General features: G+C 45.5%; 1 protein-coding gene across 1 annotated transcript; it reads right to left on the bottom strand.

The window, feature by feature from the left end:
• On the bottom strand, nucleotides 1,273-6,086 carry EDN1 (endothelin 1). Its single transcript, XM_021388545.1, has 5 exons — nucleotides 5,844-6,086; nucleotides 5,588-5,735; nucleotides 4,572-4,730; nucleotides 4,170-4,277; nucleotides 1,273-2,557 (listed from the first exon to the last, which is right to left on the bottom strand). Exons 1-5 carry the CDS (start codon nucleotides 5,905-5,907, stop codon nucleotides 2,419-2,421), a joined length of 618 nt encoding a protein of 205 aa, XP_021244220.1. The 5' UTR covers nucleotides 5,908-6,086; the 3' UTR covers nucleotides 1,273-2,418.

Raw genomic sequence — 21,629 nt, forward strand, 5'->3', positions numbered from 1 at the left:
GGTAGAATATTTTTTCACTCAAATCATTTATTATAAATAAGAATGTACTTTTACTCTGCCACATATTCAGAGCCATAAATCCCAGCACATACCATGCCTCTCCTTTTTCACTATGGGTTCTGGCCCAGGTTATTGAAGCTCTTTCTGCCATGGGGCTCGCTCTGAGAAGGAGCAAACCTTTGGGAGGGACCGTGGTATTTGTACGCAAGCCAGCCTTCAGATAAAGAGCCTGATGCTCCCTTGTGTTTATTCTCTGAGACAAACAGGCTGTTGAGTTCTGGTTTTTGGTCCAGCTTGTTAACGCAAACCACAGCAAGCTGCAGTTAATGCAGAGCCAGGCTGACGACACTGCCACCTCTCGGCTTTTATTATCACACAAAATGTAGCAGAATGGCATGAAGAGAACAGAGCAGAGGCCGCACTTAGACTTGTGGTGTTGGGATACGGAGTGAGCTGCAAGCAAATGAACATCAACAAAGGAATCTAGAACAATTTCAGCATTTTTAACAGCCAGTGTAGACAGGTTTTGTCTCATGCCTTGTATTTTATCTGCTTGTAAAAGTTTTCTTCAAACAAAACAAAAAAAACTTTTATCTAGAAAACATTGGCTAACTATTGATTTTTCATTTGTTTTTGGGAGTGGGTTTTTTTCCTCTCCCTCTATAGGATCGGAGATGATTAAATCCACTGATCTGCTTTAAGCATCTTTCCAGCTATAACTACACTAGCCCAAATCATCTGGAGATGTGCAATGTTCAACTTCTGCTCCAGCACTTTCCTAGGTTGGGGCCAGGACCCACTGAGGTCTCCATCTTTAGCTTTGATAGCACGGGTTGAGACTTTGGGGGATAGCACAGCAGTAAATAACATAACCCTGTTGGTGCCAATAAAGCCCACAACGCACCTACTGCATGCATTTTTCTCCTCTAGTTCATGAACATCCAACCCTCATTGGCAATATTTTAACAGTACAGTATATCCAACATTGGATGAAAAACGTCATTAGCCACATGAAAGAGCAGCCTAAACACATTTGGCCAATTCAAATTCATCAAGAAGCTTTTACGTGGAAGATTTTAGCTAGAGCAAGTACTGTCTGTTGTCTCACATCTGCCACAGGCCTGGCATAAGCTGTCCATGCTGGGATTTTGCTGCTCTGACAGAAAGGCAATCGTGAGCACACAGTTCACCTAGGTCAGCTTTGTACATGGGGCAGCCTGCCTCCACCACCATGTAGTACAGAAAAAGCAGGGCACGCTGAAAACAAGCCAATACAGTAATTAAAAAATATTTATTTCTGAAGACATTTACCTTGATAGGCATAAAGCATTTCCCAATTTCATACAGAAATACATAAAACACGCATAGACCAATATGGCCTGCTCCAATGTGTATTCAACATGGTAAATATAATGAAGTACTTGTGTAAATATAAATACAAAAAAAAAAATTAAGCACATAAAATTCAACCAAACCTGTCAGCAAATTCAACAATGTGAACAAATTCACTGCTATAAACATTCACCCAATATTAGCCTTTTGACATAATTTAGAACAACCCTTTGTCTCTACGTGTTTCTACCAAACAAGGCACTGAATGAATCTCATAACAGTATCTGGTACAGCTCCACTCCAGTGCTGTTTTGGTGGTGTGTAAGACACAACAACCTCTATTATTAGAACTTGTTAGCCAGATATCCCTGTTATGGGAAACCTAGTAGTGCCTTCTAACATTTATTTTCTGTTGAATGGTCCTTTGGTATCCAAAGGCAAAGGATTTTGGCTATGTGAACAAGCACAGCATCTAACCCACATTCAGATAACTCTGGTTGTACAAGTAAACTAGACTTCTGAAAAAAGGCAAAGGGTTGCAGCTGATTAGTTAAGGCAATAACAAGGTGTAAAAATACTCTAGCAGGAGTGCAACAAACAGTATGCGAGGTAGACATGTATATATGCAGTAAGTCCTGATAAGAGTAGCACTGTGGCTTTCATTTTTGCATTTTAATCAAGAAGTAAGAGTTTTTACTTTGATGTTTGTCCACTCAGATCTTGCTTTCTGTCCTTCCTAAGCACATCTGTCAGGTCTTCCTTGCAAAATACTTTTGAAGTAGACCCTGAAAGCTGCCCAGTTGATGGGTAACATTCCAGTAGCAATGTTCAAATGTTTCCTCAGAAAGGTGGCTTTTAAAAGTATGTTACTGTGGATTTTCCTTCTCCCCATTTGTCTGAATTCCAAAGGGATGAAATCCTTTGCTTTTATACCTCCAAATATGGGACTTCCTCCTCAGTGTTTTGCTCTGCTGCACAAACACTTGGACAGAGAGGCCTTTTGCCACTGTGGAATGTTAAAAGTCAAAGAACTTTGGTGACGCTTTGACAGCAAATGTAATGAAGAAAGATAGGGTGATCTTCCCACTAGGATGTTTTCAGGCTTTTCCAGATGCTTTGCCTTTTGCTCGCCCTGTTATGTTTCAGCTTCCATCCTTTCTGGAGCTCAGCCTTCAGCTTTGCAATACTGAAGGAAGCTTTGATACTGTTACCAACGGCTTCCAGCCTGAAAAAATAAGAAATATATTCTTATTGTTACAGTAATGAAGGTGCATCTCCAGCGCGCAGACATTCAGCAGTCTGATGAAACAAACCTCAGTCTCAATTCTTGCCATAGAATCCTCAGAAACCAATGACTACTATGCATCTGTCATGATTATACCATCTTAAACCAACTGAAAAAATGTGTCATTCAGAATTTCAATTCAAACATTAAAAGAAGTTAAAATGTTCATCTAAATTTAAGTGCCCAAGATGCCCTTATGTAGCACGTATCCAACCAAGAGGTCTTCAGTGTTACTCTTTTCAACTGTTTTATTTCTTTTAGCTAAAACTGACCCAGTTGCAGTGAAGGGGTGCGTTTTTCAAGATATAAGCCTCATCTTCAGAAATGTTTTAAGACCTCAGAGCCTAAGTCTCACCCAAAAATCAGACTGCCTGCTACCATAAACCCCACTTTCCTTTCCAAAGTAATACTTAAGAGTCTACGTTTACATCGGAGAGCTTCTGCATACACTGTGCTTTCACACAGGCGTAGGGCTTAAGACTGAACACCTAAGGTGATATAGCTGTACCAATGCTTAGCTCCAAAACTGACTTCCAACCTCTGTAGGGTTCATAAAAGCACCAAAGCCAATGCATACATGCATCTCTGAAGTGCACTGTATAGTGATACTGCCACCTACCACTACTCAACTTCTTAGTGCATGGATCTCAAAGGGCAGTCCTGAAATAAATCCTTAGTTTCAGATATTAAATTGGGCTCAAATGCTCATTTAACTTTCATTTTCCCTTTCCTCAACCTTTCAGCTGTCATTTCCATTGCTAGAATCCTGTACTCACGGTGCATACATTTAATCAGATGGTGTAAAGGATACAGCAGGCAGAAACCTGCCTCCTGCATTCTAGGAAGCCAGCTACATCAGCCAGAAGAAAAGATATGATGAATCATAGAATGGTTTGAGTTGGAAGGGACCCTTAAAGGTCATACAGTCCAACTCCCCTGCCATGAACAGGGACACCTACAGCTACAGCAGGTTGCTCAGAGCCCCGTCCAGCCTGACCTTGAATGTCTCCAGGGACAGGGCTTCCACTACCTCTCTGGGCAACCTGTGCCAGTGCTCTTAGCATAAAAATCTTTTCCCTTATAAACAGCCTAAATCTCCCCTCTTTTAGTTTGTAACCATTTCCCCTTGTCCTGTTGAATATCGTGACAGACTTTTTTTCATCCAGTAGAATGGAAGAAAGTATCTAAAAAAAAGCACTCAGACTCCATTTCATAATAGAATAGCTGGGACATATTTTTAAGTAATTGAGATAACATCCAAACATACTAGAATACCAGGTTCTATTATTTCCTCCATAATTTCATTATTTTATACTTGTCTTAAATCTGAGTTTGCTCCCTCTAAGCAAAAGGATGAGGCCAAGCAGAGCTCAGTACCCTTGTTTTTACAAGCTAAGGATCCACCACATGAACAAAGCCCCAGAAAGATTCTCACTGATTCCCAGAAAACTCTCCATTTGCAATCAACAGCTAAGCCTGTGTTGACCCAAATGGAGAACTATGCATCCTATTATTACCCTGGGGAACTACAGCAGGATGAGAAAAAACTCACCTCTTCATTTTCCTGCTGTCAACAAACTGTTGGTTCATGCATTTAGGTCCAGTGCAACCACCAGCTTTGCTGTGGTGACGTGAGGTTTTCTCTGCTGTGGACTGAGCCCTGTTAAAAGGGAAAAGGTGCTGCTGTTAATAAAAAGAAAAAAAACAACAAAAAACAAAAAACAAGTCTGCAGTCCACAAGGTGAGGTGTCTCATCAACCACTCCTCAAGGCATGCAATAAGCAATCTTTCTGGGGCAAGCCATAGAAGTGTATCACAGCAGCGTGAGCGTCAAGGTAGGAGGCGAGGCTTTGGGGAGATTATTCACTCAGCAAGTGCCAAAATGAGTAAGTCTACCACAGTCCAGCCCTATTCACACACGCTGCCTTTTAAAGAGTAGCAACAATAGACGCACCAGAGATCTTTTCCCATCTGGCAGAAGTTCAGACATTTCTTGTCTCTCTGGCTGGCACATCGGCATCTGTTGCTGGCTCCAGCAAGCACCGCTGGCACTATGTCCTTCAGTGATCTTCTGGATCGAGAAGGGCCCCCGAGACCATAAGGAACAGTCTTCCTATGATCAAAGAGACAACATGAAAGTCACTCCAATAATTTTGTGGGTTCAGAATAGCAGGGTATATCAGGCAACCTTATCAATGGGATTGATTGCATGAGTAAAGGTTGTGGGATTGGGAATGCCTTGTTGGTCATAATTTCCATGCAAATACTTCTGATGATCCTGCAACACTGTAATTAGAGTGGCTACTAGTACAGCTAATGACCTTCTAATTGTGATTTCACAAGGCTGCTATCCCTCCCTGTGTGATAGAAAGCAATAAAGCCTCATCTCTTTGAACTTTGGTAACTGCCAGTGCTGAACGAAGCAATAAACACACAGATCCTCTCCACTCAGAGTGGTAGCGTAGATCTCCAAAGCCAGCGTTACAGAGGCTCTGGCTCCCCAGTTTTTGGGGAGGGGACGACAGAAGAGGGCACAGCTCATAACGCTGTGAGTGCACTGCTCCGCAGCAAAGTGCTGCAGGAGGTGGTGAGGGGCCACTTCGCGTGCAAGCGACCCTTCAGCCTGAAAAAACGCTCATGCAAAGGCAGGCTGGCAAAACCACTCCGTGGGTTGCGAGGAGCATCCTGCACCTTCTGCAGAGCAGCACCCAGAGCTCTAGGGGAGTGCAGGTGCATAGGGCAACGGGGAGCGTTCCGCTCAGCCTGGGCGCTCAGATCCCCTTTGTGTTCTCGTAGCGAACCGGCTCGCCGCTGAATTCAGCGGGAAAGCAGCAGGTGGGGCGAAGAAGCAGGCGAGTCCGTGCACAGAAATATCGCTTCCCCCCTTCTGTTGCGTTCCCGAGCCCCCATCCCACCACCACCACCACCACCACCACTACCCCCTCTCCCCCAGCCCGGCGGCACACTCACTCGGGGGTGTTGATCCAGATGATGTCCAGGTGGCAGAAGTACACGCACTCCTCGTCCAGCAGCGACGAGCAGGAGCAGCGCCGGGCGCGGCGGTGCGAAGCGGCGGCGGGGGGCGGCGGCGAAGCGGCGCTCACTTCGGCTCCGGGGGCTGCGGAGGGAGCGGCAGCGGCTCAACACCCGGCTCGGCCCCGCCGCCCGGTCCCGGTCCCGATCCCGGTCCCGATCCCGGCCCCCTGTGCGAGGTTACGGCACCTACCTGCCGGCAGCAGCGCCGGGCACAGCGCGACGAGCAGCGGGAGGAGCAGGCGGCTGCAATCCATAGCGGGCGGTGGGAGAGGGAGGCGAGACGGGTTTAAGAGGGAGTCGAGAAGCGGGGAGGGAGGAGGGACGAGGCTTCTCCTGTGGCCGGCTGGGCGCTGGCTCCCGCTGGCGGCGGGGCGCGGGGGCAGACGGCAGCTCGGGGCGGCACGGCGCGTCTGGCTGGCGCGGCGGTCCCCGGCGCCCTTTTATAGCGAACCCCCATGGAGCGGGTAAACAGCCCCGGCGCTATTTTATCCCGAGACAATGTTGTGCCGCTATTAGTCACCGCGCGGCAACGTGCGGCCCGAGATAAGGCCGGCCCGGGGAGGAAATCGCCTGCGAACTTCAGAGCGCCGGCGGCGGACGGCGGGGGGGGGGCACAGGGCCGGGAGGGGGGCGGCAGAGGGCGCCCGGCCGCCCCGCACCTCACACCTCACCCCTCACACCGCCTCACACCTGCGGGCGGGAGCCGCCGCGCCCCAACGCGGCCGTGGTGCCGGCAGCGGGGATGTCCCTCGGGCCTAGCGGAGAGTGTGGTGGCACAGCCGTGGTGTTGTGCTGTCTAGGGGCCTGGGCGCCTAACACCAGCGATGTGGGTCGCGGGAGGAGGGGGATAAACCCCGCGCCCTTGGTGCACGCCGCCAGGACGGGGCTTTTCCAGCACCTTCGCAGATGCTGCCTCGTCGGAGCAGCGTCACGGTGGATGCACACGCGTGTGGAGCACGCCGAGCCCTGTGCGGGCTGCAAACACAGGCTCTGGGGAGCAGTTGGGATGAACTCGAGCTCCTGCGCGGAGCTGCGGCCCTGGAGAGCGTGCCAGTTCCACCTCTGATAAACAGATAAGGCCCTCTCGGTATTTGTGGTATTTCCTCGCACTGTGCTGTAAGAATAGGAGTGACCTTGGGTATCACAAAGACTGAGGCTGCGAGCTGCAAGTCGCATTGTTTTACCTCAGGTGGATGCCCGTGTTTTTTTCGGTATCGTGTTATTCTGTGCCGCTGTATGGTAGCGGACAGAGTGTCGGCAGCTGTGCTGAGTCAGAATAAAGTCTGTGTCCCTGCTGAGCTTTCTCCAGCAGCGGCTGTTAACACATGGGACAAGAAGAAAGGAACGCAAGCAGAGACGAGTCCTCCCTTTGCCATAACCTCCCGGGATGAAATTTGGGGGCTTCTGAGCAACGCTCGGCATTTCCACCATGATGCTGAATAAACTGAAAAGTTAGCTAAACCCTCAACTGAAATGGCCCTCAACTGAAATGCTTGTAGCTTTTTGTATATGGTTCTCTAAAAACTGCTCTCTAAAACTTCTGAGAGTGGAGAAATCTTGGCTCGATGTTTGTTTACACCTTTCCAGTGTGGGAGTCTATTTTTCAGCGCTGGGGTTGTAACTTCTTATGCATTGTGTCTTCTTGCCCATGTAGGGCAGCGCTTACCCCGTGGGATATCAGCGTATATGTTCCTGAAAGTGTGAACTATTACAGTAATGATAAGAATCTACCAGCAGAGGTCACCTAGCTACAAAGAAAAACTAATCCTAGCTCACTGCAATAATAAACTTTATCAGTATCCGCAAGTTAGGAAAGAAATCAGGTGGGTTTTTATTCTGTTTTGTTCTGTTTGCTTGGTGTTAAAGGAGAAGAAAATGCAATGCAGTTGTGTGGGTTGAAAGATAGTGATCGTTTCTGTATAAAATACAAATAGGCAAGGCCTTTCCAGGCCTGCCACTTAGGAACTCTGTTTCATGCCAGCTCTTATTTAAGATTATTTTTTTCCATCTCTCTCAGATGTGCACATAAAACCAAAGTGACTCATGTCAATGTAAGTTACTTACTTCTTTGTCAAAGTGCCTTGTTAGAAAGTATTTGGATAGGTGTTAAAAATGACAAGTTTCCTTTGAGTAACAAAGCACAAACATGATATCCTGGGGAGCTCCAAAGGTGCTTTTTTTTTTTTTTTTTTTTTTTTTTTGAGAAAACAAAAACATCTTCAACACTTTTTTGGTAAGGATTCATAAATATTATTGTTGTCAGAGATCCACATCCTCTGATGCAGCAATTTCTGCTCTGCTTTCAGGTCCCAAGACTAAAGGGAATCAAGCAAGCCTGCTGCTTGTCAGAGGAATGCAAAAACTAATTTACATTCAGTTGCCAGTGGTGCAGAGGAGAGTTACCAGGGGAAATACCATGCCAGGAGATGGGTTTCCCCTGGGAGGGATAACCCCGAGCCCTCCTTGGATGCAGGGAAGTACCAGCTCTGTACCACGCAGAAACATTTTTAGGAAGCTTTGCCAAAAAATGAAGATTTGCGTATTTTGTATTTGCTATTTACAGTGGGAGTCCGTATGAGTCACAGCAGGGATCTTGCAAAATAAGCAGAGTAGGACCAAATTTTGACTAGCAGTCAGTGCTTGCAGAATGGAAATGCAAAGTCATGCACAATAATACGAAGTTGTGCTCAACAGGTTGTTCTGATGCATGCCAAGCCAGTTCGCCCCCAAGCTCTGAACATCTGCTCCGTATTTGCACTGCTGCCCATTTGGAAGCTACCTTTTCCCTTTCTAGTTCAGGTACTAGCCACAGCTATGACACTTTGTAATGATGTGAAAACTTAGCTAGCCGGCCAGGATCTGGCTTAATATTCCAGCTGGAAAGGCCATGGCACTGACTGAATTTTCTAAAAGACATTTTGTATAGTGTCAGAAATCTGAAAGGCCTGCTTATCAGTGAAACAATAAGAGGAGATTGTAAAACTATGCCTTTCTGTCCAGGGAACAAGGGAAGCAACATGTTGTTTTCTGCAGATTTGAAACACGTTTCTCAATTAAGTGAAAGTTGCATTACTTGTCCCTTTACTTCACTGACTGACTCTCTCACAGTTGTTTTTCCCCTTAGCGGCTTCATCTTACACAAGAGGAAAGGGAAGAGTCCCCTTCCTCCCTGACGTAACATGCAAATTGAAGAGCTAACTCATCTAGCCTTCTGGGAAATGCCCTTATTCTCATTTGTCACTACCCAGCCTACAAAGTTTCTAATAATTCCCTTTACCAGATACTTCTGCTATTGAGGCTTTTGAAGTGACATGTAACTTCCCTGAGTCACAGAATCACAGAATCACAGGGGTTGGAAGGGACCTCTGGAGATCATCGAGTGCGAGCCCCAGCTAAAGCAGGTTCCTTGCAGCAGGTCTCACAGGAAAGCATCCAGGCTTGGATGTCTGCAGGGAAGGAGACTCCACAACCTCTCTGGGCAGCCTGTTCCAGTGCTCTGTCAATCACAGTAAAAAAGGTATTCCTTGTGTTATCATAGAACTTCTTGTGTTCCAGTTTGTGCCTTATTCTGTTGCTACACAGCACTGAAAAGATCCTGGCCCCATCTATTGGCTGCTGCACTTAGATACTTATAAACAGTGATAAGATCCCCCCTCAGTCTTCTCCAGGCTGAACAGTCCCAGGTCTCTCAGCGACCAACCAACTTTTCTCATTTCTCCTCATCTGCACTTAGCAAGGTTTCTCAAAAGACCTCGCATTATGGTTGTGGGCCTCATAAAGCACTGCCACTAACCCAGCAGCCCCAGCCCCCCTGTTTAAAACACACATCAGGACTCTCTCCCCTCCCCAGTTCCTCTTGTGGTCCTTTTCCTTCCTGAAATCACTCTTCATACTAAACCCCAGTCAGACTAGGGGCAGCTATGTGGCTCTTGGTGCAGAGGGGCTATCAGCAGCTGGGAAAAGCAAGCTCTTCCTGACCATGCATGTCCTAGCACTAGCGGTCAGTACTAGATATGGATGTACTGGTTACTAGATTCCCTCTGTTAGAGCTCCCATCTTATAAGAAGGAGGAAAAAGCCATTTCTGTGACACGCTTTTCCCTGTTTTGCACACCTTTTGGATATCACTTGCTATATCTCCCTGGCAAAGGCAGGTCAAGAACAGGTGAGACTACTGGCACACTAGTGTGAAGGCCAGGCTGAGGACAGGCTGTCAGAGTTGTCCAGGTTTTGCTTCTCACCATATTTATTTAAAATTAGAGGAGGTCAGGTCCTCATTGCTGAAGGAGCTTGAAATGACTTGATAAATTTAATTCCAGCAGTTATAATTATTGCAAAACACTGTAAAAGAAAGCAAGCGGCCAAAACTTGTTTGTAGCAAAAATCAAAACAGCACAGAGCTCCAATAGAGGAGAAAATCAACTTTACTGAGCAAAGGTCGTGGTTTCTCCCAGGGCTTAAATTGCTGTTACAAGAAACACAAAAAGGATGGTTTACAAAGATTCAGGTGTCAGAGACACCCTTGTGAAACCTTCCTCCTGCCTGTAATTTCCACAACAAAGAACTGGAAGTGTCAGGGAATTGTGTCACTGGAGGCCAGGCCAAGTTTTAGACAGTAGAGAAAAAGGATTAAATAATCTGAGAGTAAAGAATCTGTGGAGCTTTTAGGTGAGAGTTCACAGGAACTTCCCCCCTGCTTTAGCCATCTGCCTCTGGATGTCATGGGAGGAAGTATGTCCACCTGCCACTTGAAGTGAGTCGTATGTATTGAAGGCGCTGAGCTGCCCCCTGTCCCAGCAAGCTGTAGGAGCTCCTCTTGTTTTGGTCCTTCACTGAATCCATTTGCTCTTGGGCAGGAGAAGCAAGTATAATAGCAGGAGGCAGGCACAAGGTAAAGCCCTGTGCGTGTAACATGGGGCAGGCGACCAAAGCCCTCTCTGTAAGGCCTTGGCTGTGATTGCATGCAAAGGCCCCAGAGGATCTGGGGTTCTAGTTCTTTTCCATTATAAACTGGTTCTCTGTGGAGCTTAACTGGGATTTCATTTTTTCAACTGACATACATCTTGCTCTTGCAGACACATTCACCACTGTCTATGTCAGACGCAATGTGCTGGGATGGATAGTCTAATCCATTAGGACAGGTACATATTCTCATAGTTATGCTTGGACTCTATGTTTGTTTTGAGAAAAAAAAGAGATGTATTTCTACATAGTTTGGAGGTCCCTCACAAGTCAAAATTCCAGCAGTATGACTTTTGTCTTCTAGGATTGTGTAAAGATGCCAGAAAGTTACATATTTTGATAATCAGCCTAAGAATGGGCACGCAAGCAAGGATTTAACTACAGTAAGGACTGTAATCAGTAAATACAAGAGATTTGTTCAAAGACTGCAACAGAAGGACTTAGTGAAGTAAGGGAAAATAACAGAAATTGTCATTTGTACAAAACCAGATCTGGTTCTATATACAACCTCTTCTGTGAATGCAGCAACATATGACAGAGTACTTATTTACAAATAATGGTTAGAGGAAAATGTGCTTTGTAAAGTTTGTTTACTTAGGTCTTGGCACTTCTGGCTTGCGAGGAAGTCAAAACCAAAGCATCAATCTGGAAAATCTTCCTAAGCAAATCAGTAACAGCAGTGCACAACTATCTGATGGATCATCTTCATCAGAGCGTTTCAGGGTCTTTAATACATGCAAGTTTCCCATCTTCTTGGCAAAGAAGTCATCCCCGTATCAGAGCAGGGAGTTGAAACAAGGAGACCAGTACTCAGCATAAGAACAGGTACTCTGCTACAGTTTCTGAAGTAGATGAATACCTTAGCTCACCTGAATTGCCCTCTAGAAAACTACCGGCTTTCCTTTGACGATAGAAAGAGGCCTAAGGTGCTGATGTCCTAAATTTAGACATCTTCCTTAAAAGGTCTAGAGTTAGCTGGTGGTGATTCTGAGTCAGTGACCTGTCCAGGCTTCCTGGATAAATCACTGGAGGGGTGGAAAAATGAACCAAGCTCCTCAAACCTGTATCCTGCCCTCTCCAGTAGACAGAGGTTTGCTTGTCAAAACTCAGTTTTCAGTTCTTTTGATTTTATGTCTCTTGGATTTTATGTTGCTTTTCTTAGGAAGCATTTGCAAGATCTTCATTTCGTGCAACTCACTCGAAGACGCTCGTTTGCATCCATGAGTTTAATTGACTTTTTGTGGTTCTTTTCACGTGCCTGGTGTTTTTCCACCTATTATGTAGCTTTGCTCCACCTTTGCGTGGGACTGTCTCCAAAGACTCAGCTTAGTAGAATTTTGAGATCTAGCTGGCTCTACCCTTTCCTTTGTGCCTAAAAGCCTTGCTGAAATTAAGGCAATTAACAAATGTATTGTTCCAAGAATGATGTTGAACTTCCTTTACAGTGCAGCCCTTTTGCTGCAGCCCCTCTGGGGCTGTTTTGATGCCTCCATTTTGAGTAGGGTTAGGTGAGCAGCCTTGCCAATTCCACTGCTTTGTGAGACAGCAAGCATGTATAAGGACACACCAAGACACAGCCTGAGCCATAGGTATGGTCTTGTTTTTCTTTCCCTACATATTCCACATGTTTGCTTTTCTCCCAGACCTGTTAGCCCTATTGCTTGCAAGGTGGGTAGGAAAGTAGCCTTGTATGTACCGGGGTTCCTAGCACTGAAGTTCTACTCATTGTCCTTTTGGGCAGATGCTTATGTCTGTCATTTTTTTTTGAGCAGGGCATACTTTGCTGGTTAAAGAAATGCTGACTGCATCTCTCCAGCTGCCAGTTCCTAGTCTTTATCTGACCTTGTCTCTCTCAAGAGAAGGCAGCTTTGCAAGGAAATATTACATTAAACATACTCCAGCTGTTTCTCGCACCCGGTTTCAGCTTGAACAAGTTATTCCAAAATCTGTCTGAGGAGAAAGCTGTAGACAAAGTGAGATAAACAAAAATGAATAGAATTCAGAAGGTCTCCTGTTGTCTTGGACACTCTCTTACATTTAAAGGAACTGCACGTATTAAAATATCTACTCTTTGTCTGTGGTAAAACATGGATTTCACAGATCCATGGAGTTGTTACAGCAATTACTCAGGGGTGTCACTGACCAAGAGGAGATTTGGTTACCTGATAGGGCCAGGAAAGCAGAAAAGGCAGCTTTTAAATTGCCAGCGCCATACCTCTGAGCTAAGATCCCTTTACATCCACCACCCCATGTCTCCAGTTGCAGCAATGAGCCAGTTCTCAAGTTTGCATGCAGCCAGCAGCATTGTCACGTCCACCAACGCAGAGCGAAGTGCCTGGAAAACGTGAGGGGCTGAGATACCTCTGGCAGGGAAGGGACAATATATAGCTTCAGCTTCCTGCAACAACATTTGCCCTGCACGACATACACATACAGTGTATAGGGCTGAGGCCAGCTGCCTTCAGTCAGCATCTTTGAGGCACATCTCTGCTAGGAGCTTTTCACAAGCAGACCCTTATTTGATAGTGCCAGGAACACCTCTGCAGGCTTGATGGCTGCAGCCAGACCTTCCTGCTGTTGCAGAATCTGCTCCAAGCAGATTTACTTGCCTTGGCAAAAGAAAGCGACCCCGCTTCTTCAGTTTCCTATAGGTGTTCAGCTATTGCCTTAAAATTGCTCCCTAGTGTCAGCCTCACAATATTAATCAACCCTTCTCAGTTTTTACTGACATCTTTTTCTTATTTAAAGACAAATGTATTCCACCTTTCCTAGCAGAATTATGCTGTATAATTGTAGTACTGGTTCTGATTTCAACAGATATAGCCAGGAACAGCTGTATCCTACACAGGTTTAGGATGAGCCTTGTGAAAATGGGGACTGTATAAATCACAGGATAGGGTTCTTGCCACCAGCTGACAAAGCAGAGCAGCTTTGCTCAAGTTCTTGCAAATGTATTTCTTTTTCTATCCAGTGAAAATACTTTCTGAAAAGCGAACCTAGTTTTAAACCAGCTTAAAGCAAGCAGGAGCGGTTTGATTTTACTTTTGGAGGACACAATAATAAGGAAGGCCCTAACCTGACTGAAGCAAAACTTGAACTTTTATTCTTAGTATATGACTGCCCTGACTTAACCATGCAATCTTATTCCTGCCTTTAAAATCATACTTTTCCCTCAAACAAGGAAATTTAATCTAGAAAAAGTCCAAGCCAAACATAAGGAACAGCAGAGGTATGATTCAAAGACCTCGTATTTCAAGATTTTCTCTTGTTATCAAAGTTTGTTAAATTTCTCCAGCCACCAGTGACCAGAACTGCTGTTTCCCAGAAGAGGAGCTGGCACTATATTTTAAAATGTATTGTTTCACATAATGGAAGAAAGAAGTAGAACTCCTTGCTTCCCTTTCTGATAGTTGTTCTTTGAACTGGGCCATATGTCACGGCTTAAGGCTTTGTGTATCTATTTGTAGCTGGCTTCCCTGGCAAAATGGAAGCCAAAAGCAGCAAAGCAAAGTGAGCCTAGTCAGAACCCACTTATCTTCATGGAAAACCAGTTCTGAATTAGGCAAATCAGAAATCCCCACTTCCCTTTTCTAGGAAAGTTAGGCTATGTGTTTATTAGCAGATGCATGTTTCATTTTCTTCTTATGCCCTTGTTATAGGAAAAGGACAAGGCAGGGCACCTAAGGGCCCTTTTGCTGTGGTTGGTATTCACAGTTTTTCCTACTGCCACTCCTCTTTCTCCATAAACATCACTCATATCTTTAATAGAGGTAACATCCTGTTTTCCCTGTGGTGTGTTCAGGATTGTGTAAGATATCTTTTACAATAAGAAGGTAGAATTTCCAGCACTAGTAGTTGAGAGACTTTTACTGGAAACAAGCCTCAGCCATGAATTTGCTCTGCATGTGCCACTGTACGCATGTGGAAAGAAGAAAAAAGTGGAAACAAACTTGGAATAAATCAGCTGGCACCTGGGACCTTGCACATGTCACTGTGCAAATGAGAAATTCTTGGAAAAGAGCAAAGAGAGACAGCATTGCCCATCTCCAAGAACTGCTGCTGATGAGGAGCACCTTTCTACGAGGGGCCACATGCAAAGCCTCCCAAAAGAGAGCTTACAATGAAACACAGGAAGAAATATTAATTGCTGGGGCTTTCGAGAGAGACAGTTCCTACAGTAAATTCACGCAGCTGCCAGAATTGCTAGATGGGCTCATTTGAACTTCTAACCTGTGCTCAGCAGCGTTAACTGCAAGACTGACGTGAATGTCTTTAAGCACGCATTGAAGTGGTTTGCAGAACAAGGGCCTGACTGCCTCCTGTTTTATGGTGCTAGTATCTGGCAGAGTGCAGGGGACAGAGCTGTTTCAGACATCTCTAGAAGCACTGCCTCACGAACACTGAGGAAGGAAGTTCATGTTTCTAGGCTCACAAGTGCATATGGTCACCCTGCTTTGGCCTCTTATGGATTATGTCCCTGGGCAAAACTGAATAGCAACTAAAGCAAAAGGGTCCTTGGTTAAAGGGGCACTGGGAATGTTACTCAGTTCTGTCAGAGGTGTGGTTCTCTCACCACAAGGATGTAGTGATGTTTTCAGCATGCCTGGAGATATTAGAAATACTACAAAGGCCACTATTCTGAATATTAAAGTGGGCACTGGAGTTTCTTCTCAAGTGTGTGACTGAGCAAGGAGACCAAGCGTAAGAAAATACCAACTCGGAGATGGAAATAGATCCAGGGATGGTCTCTATTTGTGATAATTACTGTTATGGAGAGCTACTGCATACTAGTAACAGTTTTCAGAGATGAAATAAACTTCATGAGGCATACTCCAGGGCACAAAACAAACAAATAGAACTCTGCTTGCCCAAGCTCAACAACTATTTCTTAACTTCCCACTTGGGAGAGGCCAGTAACAGGTTTACAATGGAAAAGGAGGTTGTAAAAAAAGGAAAAGAATAACCCAGCGAGAAGAAAATGAGGAGGGAGAAAGCTGAGACATACAGATCTGTTTCTGGGAGGCGTTTGCTCATTAGGTTCTGGGTGGTGGATCTGAACACAGGGAATTGCTAGCTCAGTACCAAAGTGCCAAAGGAAATGGCTTGTGTGAGGAGAAGTGGTTCTTTGCCTCAGCAGTGCTATGATCCTTGTCCTTTCTGGCCTGCAGAGACTGCTCCAGCTACTCAAGAGGAAAAGGCTGTGATATGCTGGGTGATGAGAACCAGCAACTGCAAAAATTGCATTTGTTTAATGCATAAACTTTGAGTCTGGGATTTTCACAAAAGGGCCTCAGATAAGCCTCCAGCAAACTGAGCACACCTTGCCTGAATTATACTCCTCTTAAAGATTCCCTCTGGATTCCTTGCTGTTGGCTGAGTTTCCCCTCCCAGCATACATTGATCATAGCTCAATCTCTCAGGTGCCTCCAGGTTTGCCTTTATTTTTTGAACTAATCAACTTGTTCAGACAAAATAAGAAATAGGAAAACAGAAATGCTGATGCTTTTCGTTTCTGATCTGCGCCGTGCCACATCGTTTTTTTTTTTTGGCAGGAAAGAGCTAGAGCCTGCCTGTGCAGATCATATGCCTCTAGGTGGTGCCTTGCTCTCAGGTTTAATGCCAGGGCTGAGTAGCAGCAGCCTCAGGCTGGGTTCTGCTGAGCAGTTCTGCTGAGCTCTCTTCACCAAAGGTCTGTTAGAAAAACATGTCTGCCAGTTCAGGGCGTCATCCTGAGCCCACCGAGGCCCCTTCCTTTAAAGCCAACTGCAGCACAGGTTCCTAAACGCCAAGAGTAACATCAGCTGCTTTGCTTCTGGCTTGCTGAAAAGCCCTGGTGTCTGTGAGGAGAGGTAACAAAGATGATACCCTTCAGGATGAAGTGCTGGGGAAGCTAAATAGGCAGCCTCGTAGGTCATGAATGCAAGTGGATGCCTTTTTTCTTTCTTACTCTGCTGTTTATTTTAGAACCTGGTCTGTGTTTGAAGTCTGGGTCAAGAGCAACTCCTGGGAGCAGCTGTGGAGAAAAGAGAGCCCGTAGATAGTGTAGAGCTGTTCTCTATCCTTGATTGTGAGGAAGGGCAATGTAAGGGATTGGAAATGGAAGGGAGGCCTCATGGTGGCCTACAGCTCCTCATGAGGGGAGTGGAGGGGCAGCGCTGAGCTCTGCACTCTGGTGACAGCGACAGGACCCAAGGGAATGTCGTGGGGCTGTGTCAGGCAAGGGTCAGCCTGGGGGTTAGGGAAAGGTTCTTCACCAGAGGGAGGTCGTGCCCTGGAACAGGCTCCCCAGGGCAGTGATCATGGCCCCAAGCTGATGAAGTTCAAGGAGTGTTTGGACAATGCTTTCAGGCATAGAGTTTGGATTTTGGGTGGTCCTGTGTGGAGCTAGGAGTTGGACTCTGTCCCTTCCAACTTGGGATATTCTATCACTGTATTGTTCTGTTAGACAGATGCTGTCCTGGAGGATGTGCTGTTTTCTTCCCCACTTCAGCCTCCTGAGAGAAATGACAGTGCCCTGTTTTTGGTCAGAGGAGGAAGAATTTGCCCTTCGGCTTTCTCCTTGTACCTACCTGTTTCCACATACTTATATCCAATGGGGGAGCAAACCTGGGACAAAGAGGAGGTGGTGTCACTGTGTCAGAGCTGAAGGGATGTCAGACGGGGCCATCACAAGAGTTCATCCCTGAATCAAGATGTGCCCAGAGGGCTATGGGGGGAACATTTTCCCTGATACTGCTCTCCTGAGCACGCTGAAGGATTAGCCCTTGGATTTGTTTTTCAGATGATCCCATGCTAACAGCTTGGGGTGGATTTGGGCTGACTTCTCCACGCTGGAGCCTTTGACCTTTTAATCCTTTTGAAATAACCTATTCCTTCTCCTCTCCCATGACTCCCAGTCTCAGCAAATCGCCTCTTGTTGTTTGTCTCCATCAGCTTTTCTGGTTAGCTGGTTCATTCACTGCTTGGGCCAGCTTCTTCCTCCCACTGGGCTACAACAACCTAAGAGTTTCGGTGCAAGGTGCTGCTTGGCAAGGGTGCTAGACTTCAGATATGAAAGGTTTTCAGGGGCATACTTAAACTTTTGTGATAAATACAAGGAATATCTCCAGCCTCTTTGTCCTTATTCTAACTTCTTCACCCCTCACCACAGCCTCCAGACCCAAGGCGTTATGCAGCTCCAAAAGAGGAAGAAACCTGGAAAAAAAAAAGATTACAGCTGCTAACTGAGGCCAGATATAGCTGGGGTGTGGATGGGACAAGGAGGTTCAGTTGGCTTCAGCCAGTGTTTCCTCCTAAGGACAGGTAGCACTGCCAGATTCCAATGTCTGCCTGGCTTCCGCTGTTGTCAGTGCATGAAGCAGGAGGACCGTAAGGGGCTCTTTAAAAGCATTTTACACTGCTGCAGGAGATTAATTGTCCATACTTATCCTTCTGGGCTTAGGTCTGTGCACAGATAGATCAATATGCTTCCTTCTGTAGTTCATCTTCAAACCCATGTCTGGAGGAAAAGCAGGGACTCTGCAGAAAATTGTGCAATGGCTTGCTTAAATTCATACGAGGCTATAGTTACCCTTAAAGGCATTAACACTGCCTTTAAAGTTAAGGATATACTCAAGTTTTTCTCTCAAGAAAGATGGCTTAAGCATATTTGAATTGCAAAAGTCCTTTCCGCCCATCTTTCACAGTTGCTATATTCAAAACCAAGTGAGGAGCAGTGTCATTGCCACAGCTCATCCCACACTCCTCTGCAAAGACACCCCTGCCAGACTTGAAAAGGCACAGGTATTTCCCTGCACAGCCCAGAAAACTTGTCCATTTTCTTTCTATAAATAAAACTGCCAGGGTCACAGTTTCTGAACAGATTATGCTCTCACACTGTGGCTTTCTATGTGAGCAAATGCAGTAGCCACTTCTCACATTCATTTGCAAACCTATGAAGAAAGAACGCACAGATCTATGGCAACTATACTGCGGATCTGCTGTAGGACCAAGATTTGGGCTTAATGAAAATCACACATGATAGGTAGGGAAATGAATTGCATCTGGGTGTGCAGTGTGAAGGAAACAGCCTCTCTGCCTAAGTCATGTTATCCAGTGACTTGTCTGATAGAAAATTAAGACCAAATACAAGATGGAAAAATATGCACCAGGAGGCAGGATGCTTTCTTCTCTTTCCAGGTAGGTGGGGAAATCAATTGATTAATACCTGGGGATGTCTGTGTTTAAAGAAAATCTGCTACAGTCTCTGTACCAAATTCAGATAAATGAAGCGTGGTAGATGCCATCCTGAGTACTTTGTATTAAAAAAAAAAAGAAGAAGAAGAAGGTCTGAGCTGCCATGGGCTCCTCAGTGGCATCCCAAAAGGTTTGTGTCAGCCAACAGTCAGGAAAGCTGAGAACCAAAAGACACATGAGATTTTGGACCCATTCCTGGGTTGGCTCCCCTTGCTCACACTTTTCCTGGGTCCAGGTGTTCACTGTGTGCATCCATTCAGTTTCCTTGCTCATCCCACTGTGGCTCGTATTACTTGCCATGGACTGGTCCTCCATGTGTTCCTGTTCCTAAAAGTTATCTAGTTTTTGAAAACAGAAAGATTTTAGTGTTCATAGCTTCTCATGGTAAATTCCTATGGTTCAGCTGTGTTCTGTGTGAAGAAAATATTTCCTTTAGTTCATTTCAAATCTTCTGCATGGTAATTTCATTATGATCCTCAGTTTCCAGTATGGGGGGGTCTTTATGCACTACACAGATGCCTACCATAGCCCTGTGGTCATCCCTCATACTGGAACAGGTTTTCCTTACCTCTACGCTGGGGTAAGCCAGCAGCAACGCAGTGACATCCACAGAGGCCAGGCATGAAGCACAGGAGAGAATGTGATGCTGAGGCTTCTTAATGTGAGCTCTGGCTTTCCCCTGCAGTCTGACCCTATATCTAACACAAAACATTTTCCAACATAACATGTAAAGCTAATTGGTGCCATTAATAGCACCACAATGAACCAGTAAGCCTTTCCCTCCTGTCCAGAGGGAAGAGAAAACAGGGACCCAACTGCTAAATTCAGCTTTCAGCTTCATTGGAATACTGTTTCTGGCTTGGACGTTTTCTGAGCATCTGTTTTAGCAGTGTTCAAATTTATATCCCAAGTGTCCATGTTCACCCAGAAACTCAATGAATTCAGAGGAAACAACTGGTCTCCGAACAGCTGTTAGTTTGGTTTTGAGAACTTTGGAGGATCTTATTAAAATAATAAATTTCCATAGGAACTGCTACTGCAGCACTTTTATTATTATTATTATTATTTTTCAAGAGGGAAGTTATGCAAGGCCTGCTGGATGATATCAGCACATCTGGACAGCATGGAGACTGGGAAGCTTCAAGGGAAGAGGAGAAAACCAAGAGGAGAACCTTTGGGTTTTCTCAGCTTGGGGCAGCTAAGGGAGTCCTGGAGGGAGAGCTGCAGCCTCCGCCACCCCTGGGAGGACCCTGGCCAGCTCTGCCCTGAAGGTCACTGCCTTAGGCACCCATCACAGACAGCAAATAACTACTGATCACCGCAGTGGGAAGTGCAAAGCCAAGCAATTTTATTTGTGTTTCCAGCCCTAAATGCTTACACCATCGCTACGGATTGCATTTATGCTCTTAGGGATCTGCAGAGGGAGGTTTCCTCCCTGCTCTTGCCTAAGAAGTATTGCACAACAGGAAGGTGCTGGATGCCTTGGAGCAGCTTTTCTCAGTCCTGCTGATAGGAAAGAGGTAGCTTTGTGGGGCTGCCAGCTCTGGGTTGCTCCGGGACTCCCCAGAATGCTGCAGTTGCTGCACCTCACAGACACCGCTGTGCAATCACATCCTTTTAGTGTCTCCAGATGCGAGACAGGGCAGCTGTTTGATTTAGACTCTTGTTCCTGAAAGTGCTGCAGAAGGAAAAAATATTGCTTTGGTTTAAGCTTCTGCACACATCTTCATGATATAACTGGTTTTCGATAGAGCCACCTCTTAAAAACATAATTAAAGGTCAAATATTAATGGACAGTACATGTCTTCAAATGTAATTAAAAGCACTGATACAAAGCTGCTTCTCTCTGGAAAGTTCCTGTGCTTGGCTCAACTTTCAGGGCTGCCCATTACTCTCAGTTGCTTAAATCACGTTGATTCATAATCCTCTGTGAGAGAAAAATCAATGCTGGAGTGCTCTGCTTGTGTAACAACGTACATTAGTGAGGCTGGAGTGCCTCCTCAATGAGATAATACCAAGAAGTTAAAATATGTAGAGAGAGCCTCCTGGATTCATTATGAATTGATTTTCATCCTTTAAATATTTGTGCTTGCAAAGAAATTCCTATGTAACATGCCAGCCTTTTTCTCTGCCCGTTCATCTCCTCCTTGGTTCGGGGCTTGGTGCTTTCCTCCTGCAAGACGATGGTGAGAACTGCAGCAGGAACAGCCTGCTCTCTGGCTCTGCTTTGTAGAAGCTCAGCATTCAGGTATCTGTGGTTAAAACGAAGAAGACAGAAGGAAATGGCAAATATCCCTTACAGTGAGGAAAATAAGGATTTATTAGCAGCAGAAGAAGCATGATGGGAATCCATCTCTTTCTCTGGTGGCTTCAGCTAGCCAGCGTTGAGCTGAAGGGAGCTGGTTTCTCCCGGCCTCAGGTCATGCCTGTAAAAACACCTCTGGGTTTAACAGACTGCTCTGTGGGGACAAATGGCTTGGCAGGAGTTGGTGAGGCCAGTCATTTCACATGCTCTGTGACACCCGAGGAGATTAGGAACAGATGATGGTGATTCATGTTCTGTCTTTAAAGGTTTAATCACATAACTTGGTCCATGTCTATATTAGCTTGGCCTTCTTGGTCTGGTCTATCTCTGGAAAAGGCTTCTAGCAGGGACACGGTTTTGTGTTGTATTTGTTGTTGTTGTTTATGTCTGTTTATTTTTGCCAGTCTAACATCTCAGCAGAATAACCTGTAACTGCCAGCTGCAGCTACAACTGCAGTCAGTTCAGGTAACTTTT

Source organism: Numida meleagris, chromosome 2 (genome assembly GCF_002078875.1).
Source record: "Numida meleagris isolate 19003 breed g44 Domestic line chromosome 2, NumMel1.0, whole genome shotgun sequence".
Lineage (NCBI taxonomy): Eukaryota > Metazoa > Chordata > Aves > Galliformes > Numididae > Numida > Numida meleagris.

Excerpts from the sequence above, each read along its gene's own strand:
- EDN1 (XM_021388545.1), bottom strand. The coding sequence starts at position 5,907 with ATGGATTGCAGCCGCCTGCTCCTCCCGCTGCTCGTCGCGCTGTGCCCG. Across the intron at positions 5,736-5,843 it reads CCCGGCGCTGCTGCCGGCAG|CCCCCGGAGCCGAAGTGAGC; the intron begins GTAGGTGCCGTA and ends CTCCCTCCGCAG. Across the intron at positions 4,731-5,587 it reads ATCTGGATCAACACCCCCGA|GAAGACTGTTCCTTATGGTC; the intron begins GTGAGTGTGCCG and ends CTTTGATCATAG.